Source organism: Opisthocomus hoazin, chromosome Z, assembly GCF_030867145.1.
Source record: "Opisthocomus hoazin isolate bOpiHoa1 chromosome Z, bOpiHoa1.hap1, whole genome shotgun sequence".
In the NCBI taxonomy this organism is placed as follows: Eukaryota; Metazoa; Chordata; class Aves; order Opisthocomiformes; family Opisthocomidae; genus Opisthocomus; species Opisthocomus hoazin.
In genome coordinates, this window is record NC_134454.1 from 26,603,177 (window position 1) to 26,623,946 (window position 20,770).

At 43.5% G+C, this 20,770-nt stretch overlaps 1 protein-coding gene across 2 annotated transcripts; it reads right to left on the reverse strand.

Moving 5' to 3' along the window:
• Positions 1-208: 208 nt before the first annotated feature.
• HACD4 (3-hydroxyacyl-CoA dehydratase 4) lies at positions 209-20,351 on the reverse strand. Of its 2 annotated transcripts, XM_009942429.2 has the most exons (7): positions 20,284-20,351; positions 15,591-15,696; positions 14,584-14,711; positions 7,626-7,738; positions 4,357-4,463; positions 3,541-3,672; positions 209-2,825 (listed from the first exon to the last, which is right to left on the reverse strand). In XM_009942429.2, the coding sequence occupies exons 2-7, from the start codon at positions 15,685-15,687 to the stop codon at positions 2,743-2,745; spliced, it is 660 nt and encodes a 219-aa protein (XP_009940731.1). In that variant the 5' UTR covers positions 15,688-15,696; positions 20,284-20,351; the 3' UTR covers positions 209-2,742. The 2 variants fall into 2 exon arrangements, with proteins under 2 accessions (XP_009940731.1, XP_075267202.1); XM_075411087.1 differs by lacking the exon at positions 209-2,825 and having other exon boundaries at positions 3,370-3,672.
• Between the last annotated feature and the right edge of the window lie 419 nt (positions 20,352-20,770).

Below are 20,770 nucleotides of genomic sequence, written 5' to 3' on the forward strand. Positions count from 1 at the left end.
TTTTTTTTTTTAACATAAACTAATAAACATGGCCTAATAGGTGTATCTGCAGTAGGTTTGACCTTGGCTGGCTGCCAAATGCCCATTCGGCTGCCCCTCTCACTCCACCTCCTCAACAGGACAGGGGGAAAACAGGAGAAAGATCACGGGATAAAGACAAGGAGATCATTTATAATCTGCAGTCACAAAAATAGACTCAACTTGGGGAACAGTAATTTATTGCTAATTAAGAATAGAGTAGGATGGTAAGAAACAATGACAAAACTAAAGCCACCTTCCCCCATCCCTCCCTTCTAGGCTCAGCTTCACTCCTTTGTTCCTGACTCTTCTGTGCCTTCCCCTGCCAAGTGGTTCAGGGTGGGTAGGGAATGGGAATTGTAGTCAGTTCATAAACCATCTCTGTTGGGGTCCCTCCCATGGGATACAGTCCTTCATGAACTGTTCCAACATGGTTCCTCCTCACAGACTGCAGCTCTTCAAGAACTGCTGTAGTATGGGTCCTTTCCATGGGGTACAGTTGATCTGGAGAAGACTGCTCCAGAGTGCGTCCTCAAGGGCCGCTGTTCCTGCCAAGAACTTGCTCCTGTGTGGGCTCTCCACGGGCTGCAGTTTCCTTCAGGGCACATCCACCTGCTGCAGTGTGAAGTCCTCCACAGACTACAGTGTTGATATCTTGTCTGGCGTGGTCCTTCGTGTGCTGCAGAGGGACAACCTGCTCCACCATGGTCTTCTCCATGGGCCACACGGGAATCTGCTGCAGTGCCTGGAGCACCTCCTCCTCTCTTCCCCACTGACCTTGGTGTCTGCAGAGGTGTTTCTCTCACATTTTTCTTGTTCTTTCTCACAGCTGCTGCATGGCATTTTTTACCTTTTCTTTAATATGTTTTCACAGAGGCATCATCAGTTTTGCTGTTTGGCTCAGCAGTGTCCCATAGTGGCTCTGTTTCAGAGCTGATTGGAACCATCTCTGTCTGGCCCTGGCTTCTTCTCCTGGAGGCCATCCCTGCAGCTTCCCCACTGCCAAACCTTGCCATGTAGACCCAATACAATATCATATGTCATGTTTCCTCCTGCAGGGTATGTTAACTCCAGGCAGTTCGATGACAAACACATTAGATTGAATTTTCCAGGGAAAAATGTCCATGTTTCACCTTTAGTGCATTATACAGTGGTTTGATGTGAAGTGTCCTTACTCTGCCGCTCTTCTTCAAAGCTGTCATCCTGTTCGGCTGCTCTATATGTTTCTTCATGTTGTCCACACTTGAATCAGTTTGGGTCAGACAGAAGTCAAAAGTGGAAGTACTTCTGTTTCTCTAATAAGTTCCAAATTTCTATCACTCTTGCATTGCTTCCAAAAATAAAAAAAAATCCAGGGTTGACCCTACACTATTGCATGCATGACCATGTTGCTTATGGTTTGTAAATACTCTAGTGGTGGTAATAGTCTGCAGGCATTGTCTGCCACATACATTAAATAAATAAAAATAATAGTAGGTGACCTTTCATAACAACAGGCCAGCTTCACTCCTTCCTTATATAGCTTCTTAGGCTGCATAGTTTAGAAAGTCATACAGGCAAAAGCCTCTTCATATTGTGATAGTGTTCATTTTCCCTTTAAATGTTATCTTTCTTCTGTTATCTTTCTTGCCTCCCACCGGTGTTCAGTCAAGCTCACAAAAATAGCCTCACTTTTCTCCTGCACCAGCTTGAATTCAAATGTAAGTGATAATCAATATGGATGAAACAGCAGAAAAGCCCCTGCCAGCCTCTAAGCAGTTACTTGTCCATTTTTGCCTGTACAGTCCACTGGGTTGCTGTCCGTATTCTTCATTCCCAGCCTTTGAAGAGACTATGTTCTAGCTGCATTCTCACAGATAGTCCTACAGAAGTATGAGAAGCAACGCACTGGAGTAAAATGGTTAGAATTTTGCACATGGCTCTTGATAGTCATTCACTTCCCTTAAAAGATATATTTGGGGCTGACCACCTCACACTTCTTTTGCCTGTCTGTCTGCTGTTCAGCATGGAAGAAAATCATTGTGGGGAAAAAGATTCTTAATATCTGCCAGACACATAAGTTTTTACTTCTGAACCTAAAATATCCCCTTGAATATGTAGTAGGTGAGTCCTGATCACTTGCCTTTGTGGTTTAACTGAATTTTCCGCAGTCTTGTTTGGAGAAGTGAAGATGGGGCCAGAATGCGAGAGATCCTTTGTGAATGCTGGTGGCTAATCAGCATGTGAATCTTGCAGGTTGCAAAGTTTCCAGCTTCTGCTCCTTGAGAGATAGCAGTTCCAGTTTAGTATTTTGATGTATATGAGGCACATACATGTTGGCCTAATATAAAATAATCTTATGGATTAAATGATATTGTCATTACAGAATATCTGTTGCTAATGAGGCAAGAATTAACACCAAAATAAGGGTTGTTACTGTGATTGTGAGTGGAAGCACTCTGCAATTTTTTTTCAGAGTTCTCTGTTGTATGTTAGAAAAAATACATTCACTTTTAGAACTCCTGCTCTTTGAAGTCAAAACTTTCAAAATTAACTAGTTATTTTGAGCTGCTCCATTTTTGAGGTGCCTTAAGGAGACCTGCCTTTTCTGATATTCTATGCAGCCAGATAACGTACATGCAGACAGGAGTTTTGCATTGAAAATATTTGTCTAATTTCTTTTTAAGCTATGATATGGAGCAATCCACTGGAAATATATTTCTTATTTCCAAGCAAAATACCAACTTAGCTTCTTTTCTTTTTGATGTTGCCCGTCCCTAGGTGTGTCTTCCTTTCGGAGAAGAGGTTCTGGATGATAAAGCACATACCTGAATCAAAACACAAAATGGTGTAAGAACAAGAGAGTAGAGTCCAAAGTGTTCTTCAGTTCATTTAGAAGGAACAGTATGAGCCTTCACCTGGCAGCCTTGCACAGTTCCTTCCATGAACTTAGGAACAGAACACTGCATCACAAAGATGGTATCCTTCAAATTAGCATTAAAGCTAATGACAGTATGAAAAAATGGCTGTAATGCAGCCAAATTCAGATGAAATTTTTCAAAAGTATTTTGTTGAGAAGGAGAGTGTATTTACATGCAGTTTTTAGGGTGGGCTCTTTTGTTTATCCCTAGGATTATCAAGCTGTAAGAGTCTTAATTCAAATATAACCTCTCATACTGGCTAGGAGGATCGAGTGAGGAGGGGTTGCACAGAATGAGAGTATGATCAAATGGGAACTGATCTAAAAAAAAAAAGAAGAAAGCAAACTGTTAAGTGGCTGTAAAGCCAGGATCATTGAAGAAATTTATATTTTTGTTTTGTATTTTTATGCCTCGCACACACTGTCTCTTCCAAATTCAATTATTTGTATTTGAAAGACATTAGAAATGAAACCAGTTGGTGATGAGCTTCCTGTAGTGGTCTGCTGGAGATGTGGCAGAGACAGTTAAAGTTTGTGAAAGGAGCTATACTGACTTGATTTTTTCTTGCCATAGGCATCCCAATTGTGTTGAGACCCAGCTTTCTGGAAGATGAGATACTTACCTATGAACAGCACTAGCAGGTACATTTTCAGAATGTAGGGGAAGTAGATTGAGAAGGCGAATGGAAATGGTAGCTTGATGGAGTATGTGCCAAAGGATTCAAAATAAGGCAGTGATACACAAATTGCAAATGCTGTAAAATGACATGGTAAATCTTTAGTTAAAAGGAGGTGGAAAATCATCAGAAAGCTTCATGCAAAGTCAGTTACCTTTCAGGCACAGATAGCTATATTATATGCTGAATTTAGCACGTTATTTGTATGCATATGCACATTTGCTCCTTGAGTTCGGTTTTGTAGGTCTGAGGTGCTAATTGCTCTTAATACTAGCATTAGCAAGTATTTCCTATTCAATAACAAGTTCTGTCACTCCTGTAGTTGCTCTGCTTTCGATATAATCTCAATGGGCACATTTCCTCGTGTAAGTATGACAAACTGCCAAGTATGGCCTGAGTAAGTAAGGTCAGCCTCTTCTGGGGAGAAGGCAGCTTTAGGACTTGCTGTCTAATGAGGTCAGTCGGGAATGGGGGAATTTGTGTGTCTTTTGTGGGGGTATTTTCCTGCTTTACCCAGAAAAATGTACATTTTCCCATACTGTTAAAATAAAAACCAGACACACAAACCCCAGATAACCTCTATTAAGGAAAAAGGAAAGAAAACATAGGTGACATACAGTTAATATGACAGTACACAAACGTTTATGGCTGCTTTGGCAACACAAAAAGAAATATCTTAAACACAACTGACAATTGAACTGGTCAAATTTTTGTAAAGAAGATTAAGGAAGCAAGTCGTTGGTACGTTTCCCATCTCATTACCTTTAGCCAGAACTGAAAGGGGATAGAGAGGGATGCACAGTGAGAAGTTGAGCCATGTCAGTGGCAGGTAGTATATTCCCGTCCTTGCTAACATGTTGTAAGTGTACCTGCAGTAAGAGGAACAGCAGATAAGCTCAGAGGGAATGATCATGTCTTTAAAATAAAGATATCCAAGGGAACTGCAGAAGAGCTTGGAGCTGCCTATCAGCAGCCATACTATTCAGAGCGATACTGCAACAGTTATGCTCAGACTCTAGCTGATGTCTGGAAGTAGATGGTTCGTTGTTCTGCAAGGGTTGTCTGTGGGGCTGCTCTAGAGCAGGCAGACAGCAATACGGCCCTCCAGCCTGAGGGCTGTCAAAAACCAGCATGATTTCATATTAATCCATCAGAAAATGGATTTCAGACAGGGATGTTACAACTGAGATGGGCAGGCAGAATATGGCTGTTGCTTGGGATTGTGAAAATGCTGATTTCTGACTGCTGAACTAGCTAAACCACTGCTGGAGGAGGCTAAACAGCAAGGTAATTGCAAGTACTTAATCTGTAGTATGGCTGCCCCTCCCTTGGACCTCAGAAGGGGTAGTAGGTACAAAAAAGTGGTTGCACTCCAATGTGTTGCAGCATTTTATTCTTACTGTGGCTGTTACTGTTTCTCACTGGGAGACCAAAATGCCTAGGACTTCAGCCTCCAGAGGTGAGCTAATCCTAGCTAGTTTGATCTAAAAGTGGTACAGCAGCTTTCCACTCACAGAAGAAACAGGTCTGATTGCATTTTTGGTCGGCTGAAAGGCATTTTGCCCTGTGGTCTTGCTAGAGATATGAAAATAAGGATTTTTAAGCCACTGTTATCCAGGACTCTTGACAGATGGAACCAGCATTAAATAAACTTTCTGCATTCCCTTCTTATTAATTCATTAGACTAATTTTGCATCATTCCTGGACTGCAGAAGAGTTTGATAGGCTCTAAATGTACCATCTTCTCTCATGTTTGCTGTCTGCAACCTCAGGATTGTCTCAATTTTTTATTATTACTGCTTTTAACGCATCATCTCAACCCAATACAAAAAGGAAACATCTACTCCCTCGCTATACACCTTCTTGGGCTGCTTATGGTATAAGCAGGAAAGATCAGATATAGAAAACCTGCACAATTTGCTCTCAGTATATCATTAGCCATAATGCACAGCATATTTATGTCCCTGAAGAACTATGTGAAAGAACGTCTAATACTTCAAGACTAGGTGGCTAAGGGATGGGATAGATTCTTGTGCACTTTTAGACATGACTGCTTCTTTGAGATGCTAGCACATGGCACAGATGCTATAAAATAAAACAGGTAAGAATTCTAAATCTGTATGAGTTGTACTATGTGCTATTATTTGAATTGGTCATTTGCTGCTGTAGACCACAGTATCTTGCCTATTAAACGGCCATCGTTATTGCTATGACTGTGTTCTTTAGCAGTGACAGAAAATAACAGTGTGTTGATAGGCTATTATGCACTGACAGGACTTTACAGCCAATATTGTTCACACTTTTGGTGCCTCTCCAGCTGCACAGAACCCTTTCATTTGAAATTTTCTGCTATTTTAGCTTTACAAACTTCAAAAAGAAATGGGATGGAGCAATAATCCACATAATTAATACAAGTAGCAGTTTATTAACACATAGAATTATAGAATAGTTTGGGTTGGAAGGGACCTTTAGAGGTCATCTAGTCCAATACCCTTGCAATAAGCAGCGGCACCTCCCGCTAGACCAGGTTGCCGAGATCCCCATCCAACCTGGGCTTGACTGTTTCCAAGGATGGTGCATCCACAGCTTCCCTGGGCAACCTGTTCTAGTGCCTCAACACCCTCATTGTAAAAAATTTCTTTCTTGTATCCAGCCTAAACCTACCCTGTTTTAGTTTAAAACCATTACCCCTTGTCCTCTGTCTATAGACCCTGCTAAAAGTCTGTCCCATCCTTCTTATAAGCCCCCTTTAAGTACTGATAGGCCGCAATAACATCTCCCCAGAGCCTCCTCTTCTCCAGGCTGAACAACCCCAACTCTCTCAGCCTTTCCTCACAGGAGAGGTGCTCCATCCCTCGTATCATCTTTGTGGCCTCCTGAACCGGCTCCAACAGCTCCATGTCTTTCCTGTGCTGAGGGCTCCAGATCTGGACGTAGGACTCCAGGTGAGGTCTCACCACAGCAGAGCAGAGGGGCAGAATCACCTCCCTCAACCTGCTGGCCACGCTGCTTTTGATGTAGTACAAATACTCTGAAGCTGACTTAGGATCTTTCTTATCAATCCTACATGACACTTAGGTTTTTCAGATCTCTTTTATAACATACATTCTCTTTGTTGCCTAAATCCATATTCCCCAGTCAGTGCCCAAAGCAACTGTAGTTGCTTGTACATTGCCCAAAGCAATGTAGTTAAAATAGCAGAAAGAAAAAAGATAAAGAAAAAAATTTTGCTCCCATACAGAGGTTGCCATAAGGCTATGTATTGTTAAAATGCTTCTTAATTCTGTACGTCTCCCATGATGTAAGTCTACAAACTGAGGTCCATAGAGGCTTAAGTGAAATTTGAGAAATGTTACTCATGTTACTGATGCAAAAGTCATTAATGTGGAATTTTCACCATTAAACTTTTACCACAGGGAGGTACTGATAACCTTCCACCACAGAAAATTTTGGGGATAAAAATCCCGATTTGTATTCCTATCCATTTTGCCTGATGCACGTTGTCCCTGCGGTGTGATATATGCCGTACTACACCAAAATTCTCAGTCTGTGCAGCAGGAGCTTCTGGTCTTTTGGAAAGCACAATGCAATTAACCCCGAATAGTCTTTCTGTCTTAGTAAGAAGTTCTGCCAGTGCTGCCTTACTGTGCTGTCAGTCTTGGATCGAAGTGAGGTGTTTTTTAAAATAAAAAATAAAGCAATAGCATTGTAAGTCAGTTTCCCAGGGAAATTGCTGTTCCCTGGGAGGTAGCTGTGATTTCCTTCTAAATTTTTGTTAAAACGGTCAAATCTTTTGAACTACAAATGTTAATGCAACGATTTACTTCTATAAGTCACTCTGCCTCTGAACTATGCAGATTTTTGTAGAAATCAGTACGTAGCTTGCAAGGTCCAAGCTTTTATTTAAAATGGATAATACGCTTTTCTACCAATTTTGAAATAGAGAAATAAGCCTGCAGCACAGTGGGGGTGGGTTTCTGCTCGTAAGAATGACCCATTTTCCCCCTGTGGTTTCACCATTGACTGCTTACCTGACCACATCTAATAAATTCCAAAGGAAAAATAAAACACACACGACATATTTCCCTTGAACTTCTTCCTGACTGTTGATCACGACAAATAAAACAATGATTCTCTCAGTGATCTGAAAAGAAAAAAAGAATTGTTGTGAGTTCAAGTAGCACCTCCTATAGCTCTCATTTCTGTGCCATTTTGGCAAAATAGGAAGCCACAGGTGAATCTAGTTTGCTTTGCACAAATGCTCCAGTGGCCATTTTGCTTCTTGGCCTGCTTTTGTTTAAGTCCCCATTGGCCCCCAGCTCCGGGAACTGGAAACTGTTGGCTGCAGCTTCACAGATCTGCTACGGTAAGGGCAGTGGTTTGCTTGCCGATGGGGATGGCTTGGGCTTGTAGCCCAGGAAACCTGTGGATGAGCTAGGTGAGGCCGTGGGAGCAAAGGCTTCTCCAACTGCGCCCCGGTGCCTGGAGGGCTGGCAGGGCTGAGCTTCTTTGCTTGTCGGCCGCATGGAAGCTGTGCGATGCAGAGGGCCCTCGGGTGACAGGGTGCCAGACAGTGCTAATCCCACAGTCCCAGCTCCGCTCTCCATAGCTGGGAGATCTGCGTCCCAAGGGATCTCTCTCACGTGAGATGACACCAAACTGGGAGGTGTGGTAGACACACTGGAAGGCTGTGCTGCCATTCAGCGTGACCTGGATAGGCTGGAGAGTTGGGCAGAGGGGAACCTGATGAGGTTTAACAAAGGCAAATGCAGGGTCCTGCACCTGGGGAGGAATAACCCCATGCATCAGTACAGGCTTGGGGTGGACCTGCTGGAGAGCAGCTCTGTGGAGAGGGACCTGGGTGTCCTGGTGGACGACAGGTTAACCGTGAGCCAGCAGTGTGCCCTGGCTGCCAAGAAGGCCAATGGCATCCTGGGGTGCATCAAGAAGAGTGGCCAGCAGGTCGAGGGAGGTTCTCCTTCCCCTCTACACTGCCCTAGTGAGGCCCCGTCTGGAGTACTCTGTCCAGTTCTGGGCTCCCCAGTTCAAGAAAGATGAAGAGCTACTGGAGAGAGTCCAGCAGAGGGCTACGAGGATGGTGAGGGGACTGGAACATCTCTCCTACAAGGAGAGGCTGAGGGAGCTGGGCTTGTTCAGCCTGAAGAAGAGAAGGCTGCGAGGGGACCTAATAAATTCTTACAAATATCTGAAGGGTGGGTGTCAGGAGGATGGGGCCAAGCTCTGTTCAGTGGTGCCCAGTGACAGGACAAGGGGCAACAGGCACAGACTGAGGCACAGGAAGTTCCGTCTGGACATGAGGAAGAACTTCTTCCCTCTGAGGGTGACGGAGCACTGGAGCAGGCTGCCCAGGGAGGTGGTGGAGTCTCCTTCTCTGGAGATCTTCAAGACCCGCCTGGACAAGGTCCTCTACAGCCTACTGTAGGTGACCCTGCTTCGGCAGGGGGGTTGGACTAGATGACCCACAGAGGTCCCTTGCAACCCCTACCATTCTGTGATTCTGTGATTCTGTGAGGTTTGCAGAAAGTAGGAGGAAAAGTAGAATTCCTTATTTTTCTTTCCTTCTTATTTGTGGCTAGGAGAAGTGGGTTTAAGCTTGTCATTTATGTGAATTATTGCCATAGTATTTATGTCATAACATTCTTCTAGTGGCTGAAGCTGAACCTTATCTGACCCACAAGGTATGCCTTTACAAATGAAAAGATACAGAAGTGGATCAAATAGCAGTGCCTCCAGCTTAGAAAAATACTTTGGCAACATTAAAGCTCAAGTAATTAAAAACAAGTGTGTCTTTTTTCAGCTTTCTTGGACAAGTTTTGTATCAATATCCATGCCCTGCCCTGTAAAATAAGTGTATCTGTAGTATTCAGTACTGCCAACAGTTGCTTGTGGAACTCTCCCAGAACGGTACTGGTTCACTCTGATTTATACTCTATTTGAAACTATTGATGAAGAAAACTTGCATCTATTCAGTTGGTATGGATCAGTATCGCTTCATTGGGTTTTTTTATACCCACTGCGATCTCTTCCCTAAGGTACCTTAAGTTTAATGATTTTAAGGTTTGAGATGTCTACTCAGTGAAAAGTCGTGAAATGAAAATGGATTAACAAGGTGGTTTTTATAAGCACAGTTATTCTTCACCAGCTGCCTCTCTCCCCTTACTCCTGCCTTAAATGAAATAAGAAATTGGCCTCTCAGCAAGTCTGTGTGGTAGTTTTGCTACATAGTGTTTACCGGTTCCTGTGTGGAACATTCTGGCTACAGACTTTTGTTGCAAACCACATCTGTCAGATAAAGCAGCCATCACTTCACTATTCAGCAAAATTACGTGAGACCAGTTTTTCATACAGAAAGAGAGCACATTCATCCCCTAGGGATCTGGTTCCTCATCTTGAAAAGCACTCAGGGGCCACAACAGATAAAGATGGTTTTGCTGCCTCTCACCCTGCCCCGACTGTCATCTTTTGCTGCTGATCCCATTGGTCCCTAGCAGAGGAATTGACTTCTAAGAAGGTCAGATGTTGACAGACTTCTGTATAGACGGGCCAGGAAACAGAGAGTGAGAGGTAGTAAGTCCTGTGTTTGTACCCTGATGCTGAGGAACCTGGCAAGAAAATGGGGGAACTGGAAGTATTGATGCAGGATTTGAAACCAGATACAACAGAGATAGGAGAAGCATGGTGGGACAGCCATGACAAGGAGGAAATCAAAACAGGTAAAAGCAGTGTGAGAATTGAAGGGGATTGTGTGCTGGAGAGAATAAATAAAAGAGAACCTGAGTTAAAATCATTTTAGTGAAGGGTGGTTAAAGGAGGGGAGCATTGGTGGTGTGGGCATTTTGTTACAGACCCTAAAATCAGACTGGCATGTGGAGAGAGAGTTCTGCAGTATTGTTAATATGAGAGATATTACAGGGAATTGTCTCACCTAGAGGCCAGAGCTTTATCATGATAATGAAAAGGTGGACATGTGTTTAGCTGTGAGAGCTGGCAGATTTTCCAAACAGTCACTTGCTCGTCAAGATGTGGCTGGGTGGAAAAGAGCTAGAAAGCAGCATGGGTCAGGTGATCAGGAGCTAATCTCATTTCAGTGAGATAAGAGGATAAGCAGTAGACAGGTAGCTACCATCCCCAGTTTCTAAAGGGTGAGCACTGGCCAAGGAGACAGAGTGCCTGTGGAGACCCGCAGTTCAGCCATCTGTGGCCTTGCTCTGGAGCACATCTGCAGGGCACGACACGGGCCTGGCTGCTCATGGCAACTGTGATGTCCTCATGAGGATAGCCAGTGGCATCCTACCTCTTTTCGAGGTAAATCAAGAGCTTGCCTGCCTGCCTGCTTGCCTTATTCCCCTTCAAGATACTGTACTCTTTCATAGCACTCATACCTGTGGGTCACCCGCACAAATTGAAGGTAGATGCCGGGGTTAGTCAAGAGGCTGGGGACCTTTTCAGCAAGCGACAAGGCAGGCTGCTACTTGAAGAAGAAGAGATTCCAGTAAATGTCAGTTGATATTGTGCCCCTATACACATACATCTGCATACATATGTATATGGAATCATGTACATATATAAATATACACACATACATGTATGCATGTGTATATGTGTGTATACACACATACACACACATATATATAAAAAGCATGTGCTGCTGCTCAGCCACAGCTAATTTCTTGTATGGATCATCTGTCCTTACATAAATGAAAATATGGTATTCTCTGTTGCTATTCTCTTGCTTAAAAAAAAAAAAAGCAAAACTGGAAGTTCTGTGTTTTCATGTTCATAAAAAGGAAGTATGTGCTGACACCTCACAAAGCACAAATACAATGGTTTCATTTTTCATTCCTTCTTGTTCTTTGTGTTAAAATCAAACTGGAATTTCCTTCCTCTCCCAGCACTGGTCTCTCACAGGATACAGCAAGTTCTGCAGAATGGCATAAATTTCCACAAGGCAGCCTGGACATGTGAAGCAAGTAAGTGAAACAGAGCAAATTAGACTAGCTGAGGTTAGAGCAGGAGTAGGCAGCACATTCACTTCCATTTTTCAATAACCATGACTGTGCAGTATCGTACTTGGTATCTGAAACCTTTACGTAGCTCTTTGATTTGATGAATGTTTTAAAAAAAAAAGAGAAGCACTACTAAATACTTAGATTAAATTAAAAACAAAATACATTGCTTTTGGTCTGGTAAATCCAATTCTGTTTGCACAGGATGAAGAAGTTTTGTTCACAAAACTGGAGTTTGTGGAGTTTGTGGAGTTTGTGAACAAAACTGGAGTTTTGTTCACAAAAATGCCAGTCTTTCCTTACATCTTTCCTACTCTCTCCCTTGCTAAAGTACCAGCCCCATTAGCCTTTATTCCCTGGCCAAACTACTAAATTTCATTATGCTCTGTTTAGGCAACTGCAATGACATGGACACGTTCCCATGTCTTCCTCTCAATCGTTCAATCTTCACATGCCCTGAGAGACATCACTTTGCGCCAACTTTGTGACCCTCCCTTGTGTTCCCTTCCTCCAGCGTATCTATCACACTGCACTCATCCTTCTTTCATGGTGTGACTTGGCCTTGGCCTACCTAAACCTTCTCAGGTGCCTGGTGGCCTGAGACTTTGTCCCTCAATGAGGCCATGCTGAATAGGTTTTTCCAGAAAACATCTCTTGCGTTTCCTTTTCTACGATCTGTAGTGTGTATCTCAAAGTGTTCCTTGTAAATGCTACTAAATCACGATAAAAGGGATGCTAGGCAGAAATCCTTCATTCAAACTCTGCTTAAATCTTGTCTCTTCTATAATGCCTACAAAACAACCAGCCACCACTGGGGTGCTTTCACAGCTTGTTTCATTCAAGGTGGCATTACCTCCAACTATGTTCTTCCCTGACATTGCCACAGCCACCTGTTCTCTTATCCTAGAGACCACCTGAGATGAACTTCACTGTGGATATGCGTGTGTGCTTGGCCTCAGGGATGCATGCAGGGGTATGTTTTAAGTTTACAGTTAGAACTGGTGGTGGGAATGCAGAACAGGGCAGCTACTATCAAATTATTGCAGCTTTACCAGTGCCCTATGTGCAGGAGTCCATTAGGCTGCAGTAAGGTAAGCATCTCTAACTGTCCTTCCCCAGTTTATTGTGGAAAATATATCTTTTTATTTTTTTCCTAAGAGGCAGGGAGGAAAGTGAGGCAAAGCACAAGGGAGTGCTGTTGGCACACAACTGCTTAACCTGCACTCTCACAGCAAAAGCAGGGCAACCCAAGTGAAAACAGAGTCTACACCAAAGAGCTTGTACCCCTTGCTTGGACAGCATGAGACTACTGCTAATGTCAAGGCAAGGGAGTTGTGTTTGGGTGAGAGAATACTTGGGGAAAGAACCAAGTAAGGATCCAAAGCTAACTTTGTTGTGAGGCAAGTGTTTGCAGTCACAGTGCCGTAGCATTTCCTGGCCACTGTCTCCATGCTGCCCTGGAGAGCACTGCAGTGATTGCACTGCCCAAGAAAGGTCACAGTTTTGTTGCTCAGAATATCCATTTCACACCTAGTGTCTTCTGTGGCGACACAGATCAGTGTTCGTGCAGGCTTCCTTCTGTAGGGCTGGGTAGGAAAGGAATGGACTATGTCAGGGCTGAGGAATGTGTAAACTCTGCCAGGACAAGCCTTGCTTTAATGACTAGTAGCTTTAGCAGGCTGATCTTCTCTCCAAGAGATGATGTGAGATTTGTTACAGGACACATTAGATAGGATACTTTTTTCTCCCCCTAGATTAGTGTAAAGGCATGTAGATTTAGGCAGGGAAAAGCAGCTAACTGCATTTTGATGAGTTTGCTACCATACTTAGTAAGCAGCATAAAGAGCAGAGATCTGTATTAGTCAATCAATTTCCAATGGAGATTTAAAAAGAGGAACATCTTTACCCATGCAGTATGTCATTTGATAAAAATGGGCTATCCAGAAAACTAAAAACATAACTAATTAGTCTTAGTCTTCTACCTTCTGACTGCTGCGAGCAATACCAGTTTCACCATTATTCAAATACTAAGGATTGGGAAGGTTTGAAGGTAAACCCAAGTCAACATTTTTAGTTTTTCCAATGCATTAAGAAAAATACCAAAACCTGAGATTAACTCCCAACCGAGAACAAGAGTGTGGTAAGGAAAATGTCAGATTCATCTTACTTTCTGCTATAGCGTGATCTTTTGGCTGGTTTTCTGCCTACAGCTGAACACGTGTGCCCTGTAAACCCCTTAGCAGCATCAGAACCTCTGAATGCTGCCACAGTTTGCCCATGTCTGGGTTTGAGAGGACAGAGACCGTCACAGCAAGAATATGACAATTCTCCTTTCTTTCCCTTCCCAGCATTAACTCTTCTTCAGTCCCTTAATTTCTCTTTCTTAATCAATTACTTTCTTTCCACACTCCATGACCACCAGCAAACCTCATTTCAGGAGGCTTGAGGTGCTGGTGGTTTTCTCACTGCCATCCCTTTGCTACCCCACAAAGTCTTGTCTTATGCTTGTCTGCAAAATAAGTATGTACTTGTCAGTGAGAAAATGGCATGGAAAACAATTAGCTACTGAAACTTAGGCTCTGAAATGTTGTATTCTGTCTGTAAACAAGTTGACTGGGGAGGTAGTATCCTCAGCCACCTATGGCACCCTAGAAGTGGAGGTTGTCCCATTTCTGCAGCTGGCCACTCCTCTGGACATCTTCCAGGTCCCTGCTGTTGTGGGCTGGGCATGGGGCGTTCACTGTTCAACTTCACCCAAAAAGAAAAGAGTTGAGAGAGCAGCTCTTTCCCAACCCAGATCTCAGGGCTCAATTCTGGCAGTTAGCAAACCACTAGAGACTAAGCTCCCTGAGGAAGGGTGCAGGTGGACCACTCAGGGTAGTTCAGCCTGGGCTTGTCCCCAGGGACAGCCACAGCTGAAGTGTGTAGATCGTGGAGGGAGGGTCCTGACTAATAGACTTACCTGCAAAAACCTGGGGAAGAGACGACTTTTATCAATGCCAATGAGGATGTGTAGGATCTCCAATATAGATAACAACTGGCAAAGGCGCATTACAAGTCCTATGGAGTAAAATGTATCAGCCAACGAATCTACAGAGAAAGCAAAGAGGAAAATTAGAGGGTGATTATATAGCAAAAGTCTGGACCAACTACTGTGTTTGCTCTTGCCCTGTCACCACCAGGGACAACAAGAAATAAAGTTCACCCAGCACCAGACTTGGGCAGCAGAAGCAAAGTTTCATGGAGGGGAGGAGGCAGTGCACTCTGTGTGTGTGGCTCTGACACAGAGGCATGAAGATGAGAAAAAGAATGGGATTGCCTACACTTGATGCACTGGAAACACTGTGCAGGATGTGCTGGTTTGGAGATAATGCTTTAGGATATTTCTGAACATGAGGAAGTGTTGAGGAAATGTGTGGGAAACATCTAAACATGAGGAGATGTTGAGTTCCCAGCTGTATCTGTACTCATGGCACTTCCTAAAACAAGTAGTCCACAACGCAGGTATTTTATGTGCCTACAACTGCCCACCATTATAAATAAATTTCTGTTTTTGTGCCTTAACCCCAGGCAATGGAAAGATAAATATGTTGTAATGTTTTTGGAGATAGAGAGTCATGTGCAATAACCACAAAGTTATTCCCTCCTAGTGGCTTCAATAAGATTAATATTCACTATAATGAATGGAACTAGTCATACTTAGGTCTATGCCAAAGTCAAATGTTACTGGCATGCTGCTGAATATTAAAGCTCATTAGCAACTCAAGAGCTTCATTCCCAATGTGATACATGCAGAAAATAGGTACCAGTAATTTGTTCGTCCTTTTTAATAGAGGAAACAACATTTTTTTCATTGAAATTACAGTGCCTGGTATTGGACGTACACCTATACATAATCCTAACTTTAATGTGATGTTTCTGTGTGTCACTTTCTTAAAATGTTTAAGGAAAATATAGAAGAAATCCTACCTTTTCCAAATGACATGAACCTGATGATCATATTTGTAAATATCCAGGAATGTCCACAGAATTGCATGAAGTCATACACAAAGAGGTAGGTGTTCATGGTAAAGCTCTGGAGGTGAAAATGATAAAGCAAACTGTGTGACTTAATACAACATTCAAGCTTTTTGACCTGTAGAAATTGCACCCTCTTTGGCCATGTTAGGAAATCAAAAAAGAACAGCTGAAATGTAAACAGATCAGTGAAAACTGTCTGTGTCTGTCAGTGGTCACAGAACAATACTTTCCCTAATGGCTCAAAGGCTCCCTTTGTTGCTACACCTGGGATATGCCCAGCAAAACTTTCTGAGTTTCCACCAGTGACAGGGGTCATCTGTGGCCATACGGTGAAATTTGTGCCTCCAGAGGAAAAAGCAACCAAACACAGATGCTCCGTTGAGTGCTGGAGTCAAGCTTGAGTCGCTTGGCTTGGCTCTGCCTTGATGACGAGGCCAGACACGAAGGGCTGCTGGGGTCGCACCCACCGCAGCACCGCTGAGGGCCTTGGACTCCCACAGGCACCAGCCTTGGGATTTTTGCGTCTGGGTGAGGTTTATCCTGTGTTTCCCAGAAGTGTGTTTCCTCTCACATGTGCTCAAGATAGCTTAAAGTACAAAACAAATAATTTGCAGTGCCTCCAGCAGACAGCATAGTTGTAAGTATTTACAAAAATGTAGGTGAAGAAACGGAAAAGAAAGACACATTTCAATCTGCTTTTATTTGATGAAGTCTGAAGGACATCTGTCTTGCCATTTTTTAACCAACTTGCTCTACAGGTTTTCCCAATATACAACAATTTAGGGTCTTCTTCTGTCTGCATAGCTTGTTTCAAGTTGCATTTAATAAAGTGAATCTTCTCCTGCTGGAGCAGGCTAACTTTTGTAGCTATTCTAACCTAATTTTCATAGATAATCTGACTTTTTGCAAAACTTTATAGGCGCTAGAGATACTTAATTTCTCTTTCCCATAAATGTATTATTCCAGAGGGAGGCTTATCTGTCTTCCAGCTATGAAAAGAACTGTTTCCCTTTTTGGGAAATGGATTTGTTAATTTTGTATGAGAAATTATCTCCTGTGTTTGAGCAATTAACTTCCTGTCCCAATAAGTAGCAAGATCTCTTTAAGTTGCCCCTTGATCCATTGTGTTCATGTGGTATGTCTCTGCCACCAAACTTTATTTCATTTGTATCTGTACATTAACAAACACTGTGAATTTCTGTGTTTTGAAGTATGTAAATATGATAAATGCATATCCTTCATTCCCAGCATTGGACCAAGACCATAAATAACAATATACACCTCTGTAAATTGATCTAGATAAACTGATCTTTTAAGTTTTTAATGCAAGTATATCCTAGGAAGGTCATAGAAAATGCCTTTCTTACTCCCTTTCTGTCCTGCAGGTTGGTTGCTATTCATACCATCACTTCTATAAGCACAGAAAGATTTGTTGGCATAATTCACCTCCATGACACATCAGTGCCCTTTGATACTATGAAAATAAGACGTATGAGGGCCCAGACAAAGGAATGTATTCCATAAACACTCCTATTTGGGAAAAGTATGATACAACCAACTTGGACTAAAGTCCAGTGAGCTCTATAAATAATGACGAAAAATCCCATCTGCTTTATCACTGAATGACACTTTGTTCTCTCTTGTGGTAGGAAAAAAAAGATGTGACACTGTACATTACAAAAAAGCAAAAAATTAAGAACATAGTTCTGATTTAAGAAATGCCCTTATTACTGGATGGATAGGAATTACTGTAATGGGTATGAAAGTTACAGGAACAATGATAAAAATATTGAGGCTTTCCAGTCAGCACCTCCACCAGTCACTTTGGCCTGATATTACAGAATCACAGAATCACAGAATGGTAGGGTTTGGAAGGGACCTCTGTGGGTCATCTAGTCCAACCCCCCTGCCGAAGCAGGGTCACCTACAGTAGGCTGTAGAGGACCTTGTCCAGGCGGGTCTTGAAGATCTCCAGAGAAGGAGACTCCACCACCTCCCTGGGCAGCCTGTTCCAGTGCTCCATCACCCTCAGAGGGAAGAAGTTCTTCCTCATGTTCAGACGGAACTTCCTGTGCTTCAGTTTGTGCCTGTTGCCCCTTGTCCTGTTGCTGGGCACTACTGAAAAGAGCTTGGCCCCATCCTCCTGACACCCACCCTTCAGAGTAAGTATATATTAGGTCCCCTCGCAGCCTTCTCTTCTTCAGGCTGAACAAGCCCAGTTCCCTCAGCCTCTCCTCATAGGAGAGATGTTCCAGTCCCCTCACCATCCTCGTAGCCCTCTGCTGGACTCTCTCCAGTAGCTCCTCATCTTTCTCGAACTGGGGAGCCCAGAACTGGACAGAGTACTCCAGATGAGGCCTCACTAGGGCAGTGTAGAGGGGAAGGAGAACCTCCCTCGTCCTGCTGGCCACACTCTTCTTGATGCACCCCAGGATGCCATTGGCCTTCTTGGCAGCCAGGGCACACTGCTGGCTCATGGTTAACCTGTCATCCACCAGGACACCCAGGTCCCTCTCTTGCATGGGATGCAAGCTGAGCTTACGGTTTCTCTCTTCTTCTGAAGTTTAGTTTGCTTCATCTGATTCTCATCCTAAGAACTTATCTTTCAGTGATTTGGGCTTATTTTCGAACTCTTCCACCACTGGCTGGCCAGTAAAATGTTGTCTTTACAATTGTTAATCTGCTTAATGTTGGCTAAATGGGGTGTAAGCAAGAGGACATTTGCAAATGCAGCCTCACACTAGTGTTTTGGCCATATGGCAGACATTGCATGTTAGAAATCAACATATTTAAAGTGTACTGGTGACTACTTAAATGCATACACGCTGTTGCCATTTATAGAGTGCCGCACATTCCCAATGAAGTGTAGAGATGCGCTGGCAGGCAGCATGCCAGTATTGCCTGGAGGACAGATCCCAGCCCCAGAGCTGCAAGCAGCACAGCTGTCACTTGGTAGTGCTCTCTATTGTGTGAAGCAACAGCCCTGATCTCCAAGTGGGCTTTGATCCTACTGTGATAATCCCCGCACAAAAGGTACCTAAGACCTAACAGAAGCCTTTGACAGAAGTGAAGAAATCTGCAGAGAATGAAAGGTGATTTCAGTGCAATCAAAGGAAACTGAAATCTAACTGTTCTCTAAGGTTGCTGTCGTCCAAAGGCTGATCTCTTTACCTAGAAAACCAGAAGCAGACTGAGGATAACCTATTTCACTGTCCTAACAGTTTTGTGTCATACCACAAAATTCAGCCATTGCTTCTATCTGAAAGGTCACTAGCAGAAGAGATGGGCTTTAATTAGATTTCCCGCTCCTCCTGGTTCACAGCAGGCATCATTCCGTGTTTACCTCACAAAGCCTGCTTCTGCAGCACCCTTGAAGACAAAAACACTGACTAGCAATCCACCAGGTAGCTACTCAGTTCCTGACCCTGCCCCAGACTTGCTGGCTGACCTTACAAACCTCACTTAGCTTCCCTGGTGCCTGATTCGTACAATGGACCTGCTGCTTCATTTATTCCTTGTAGTGTATTGTGCTTTAATGCTTTCACGTCGCTTTCACTTGAAGGCATTGGGGGAGCACAGCACACTTCAGTACTCTGCCTGCACTGATGACAGGAGAAAGAAACAGACATGGATCTTGCAGCAGAGGGACCCAGAAGGATGGACTTGCTGTCTGTTGTTTTAGTTGTCAGTTCTACGTTACTTACTGTGGCTGATTTTATACTAAATACATTGAAATGCTAGGTATGTGTTTATCATATTTAGTACCAATGTTGCTTAGTGGAAAACATTATCTGCTTTCTCTCTGGGCTCAAAACTAGGAAACTAGATGAAACATCAGACCACTCAGAACTAGCACACAGAGCAGTATGGTCCTAAACATCCTCTTTTCTCTTTTATTCACCAGCAGAGATTTTAGAAGTGACACAGTTCAAGCGTGCAAAGCCTGACATATTTCCAAAGGCAGAAAAATCACAGAAGTATAATTACGGCGTTTTATTATTTTTAGCATTACGGTCTTCAGTGTGTCTCTGTGGTAGCCATCATCTGAGGTAAGTGCAGAGGTAGGTGGCCTCAGTGCCTGAAGGGCAGTCAGGACCATGTGTCCCCTGAGCTAAGGTGACACTGCAGCAGCAGCACCCAGCTCGGGGCAGCCCTTGGCCTGGCCAGGTGTCCCTTGCAAGGTGCCAGGATGAAGGCCCCTCTCAGGGGGAATCCCACCCAGGCATGCACGAACTGAGCAATTCCTTGCCTTCAGAGCTACTGCACTCTGCTGCCTTCCCGTACGCCCATACTGGCTGGCCACACATGAGGAAGCAACCCTCGCGCTGAAACCAGAGAGCCATGTTCCTGTTTTTTGTCTTTTTCTTTTTTTTTTTTTTTTTTCTGCAGGAAGGGTCTGCTAGAAAAACCCCTCTGTTGACATGGTTTCCTTTTAGGTCATACCACTCTGAACTTCCACCTTATCTCCCTCCCATCCCTCTGACAAGCTGCAAGCACTATAGCTCAGGAAGAAGAAAGCTGCTGAGAACCAGTACAAAAGATGTACTTTTCTCTCATGTGCACATCCCACCCCACTTTTTTTTCCTTCCCCTTCTTTTTTGCATTTGAGCAGCCTAGGTCACCTGTGCTCAAGAGGTATTACCTGTTACAGGGGTCAGTTTGCTGCTGCCGCTCCTGATCCTTCGCCTTTTTCCTCTCTACAGCTGCAACAGCTGTTTGTTAGGAGATCACCCCTCCTCTTTCCTCTTCCCCCACCCTGTGACGTCACTGTGTGTAGCACTAAGCAGGAACAACACTGCCCTTAGCGAGAAAGGAGTTTCTAAACCCAAATATCTCTACTCCGTTTGCCCTGATCCTCACCCAGCTTAGCCTAGCTTAACCTAGCCTAACCTAACCTAAATCGGTTTCTTGCTGTTGTACCAGCAAGCTAGTTTGTAAAGCCCACTAACTTTGCCTCTTAACCCACAGCAGTATTTTGAAGGATTATTGGAGAGAAGAAATGCCCAATTTTAAATTTGTTTTCCGTTTAAATCATCAGCACTACAACAATGCAAACAGTGCTATCAAATGACAAGGAAGGCTGGGAGCATAGCATAAAAGGACCACTTTAAATTATTTCAGACAGAGGA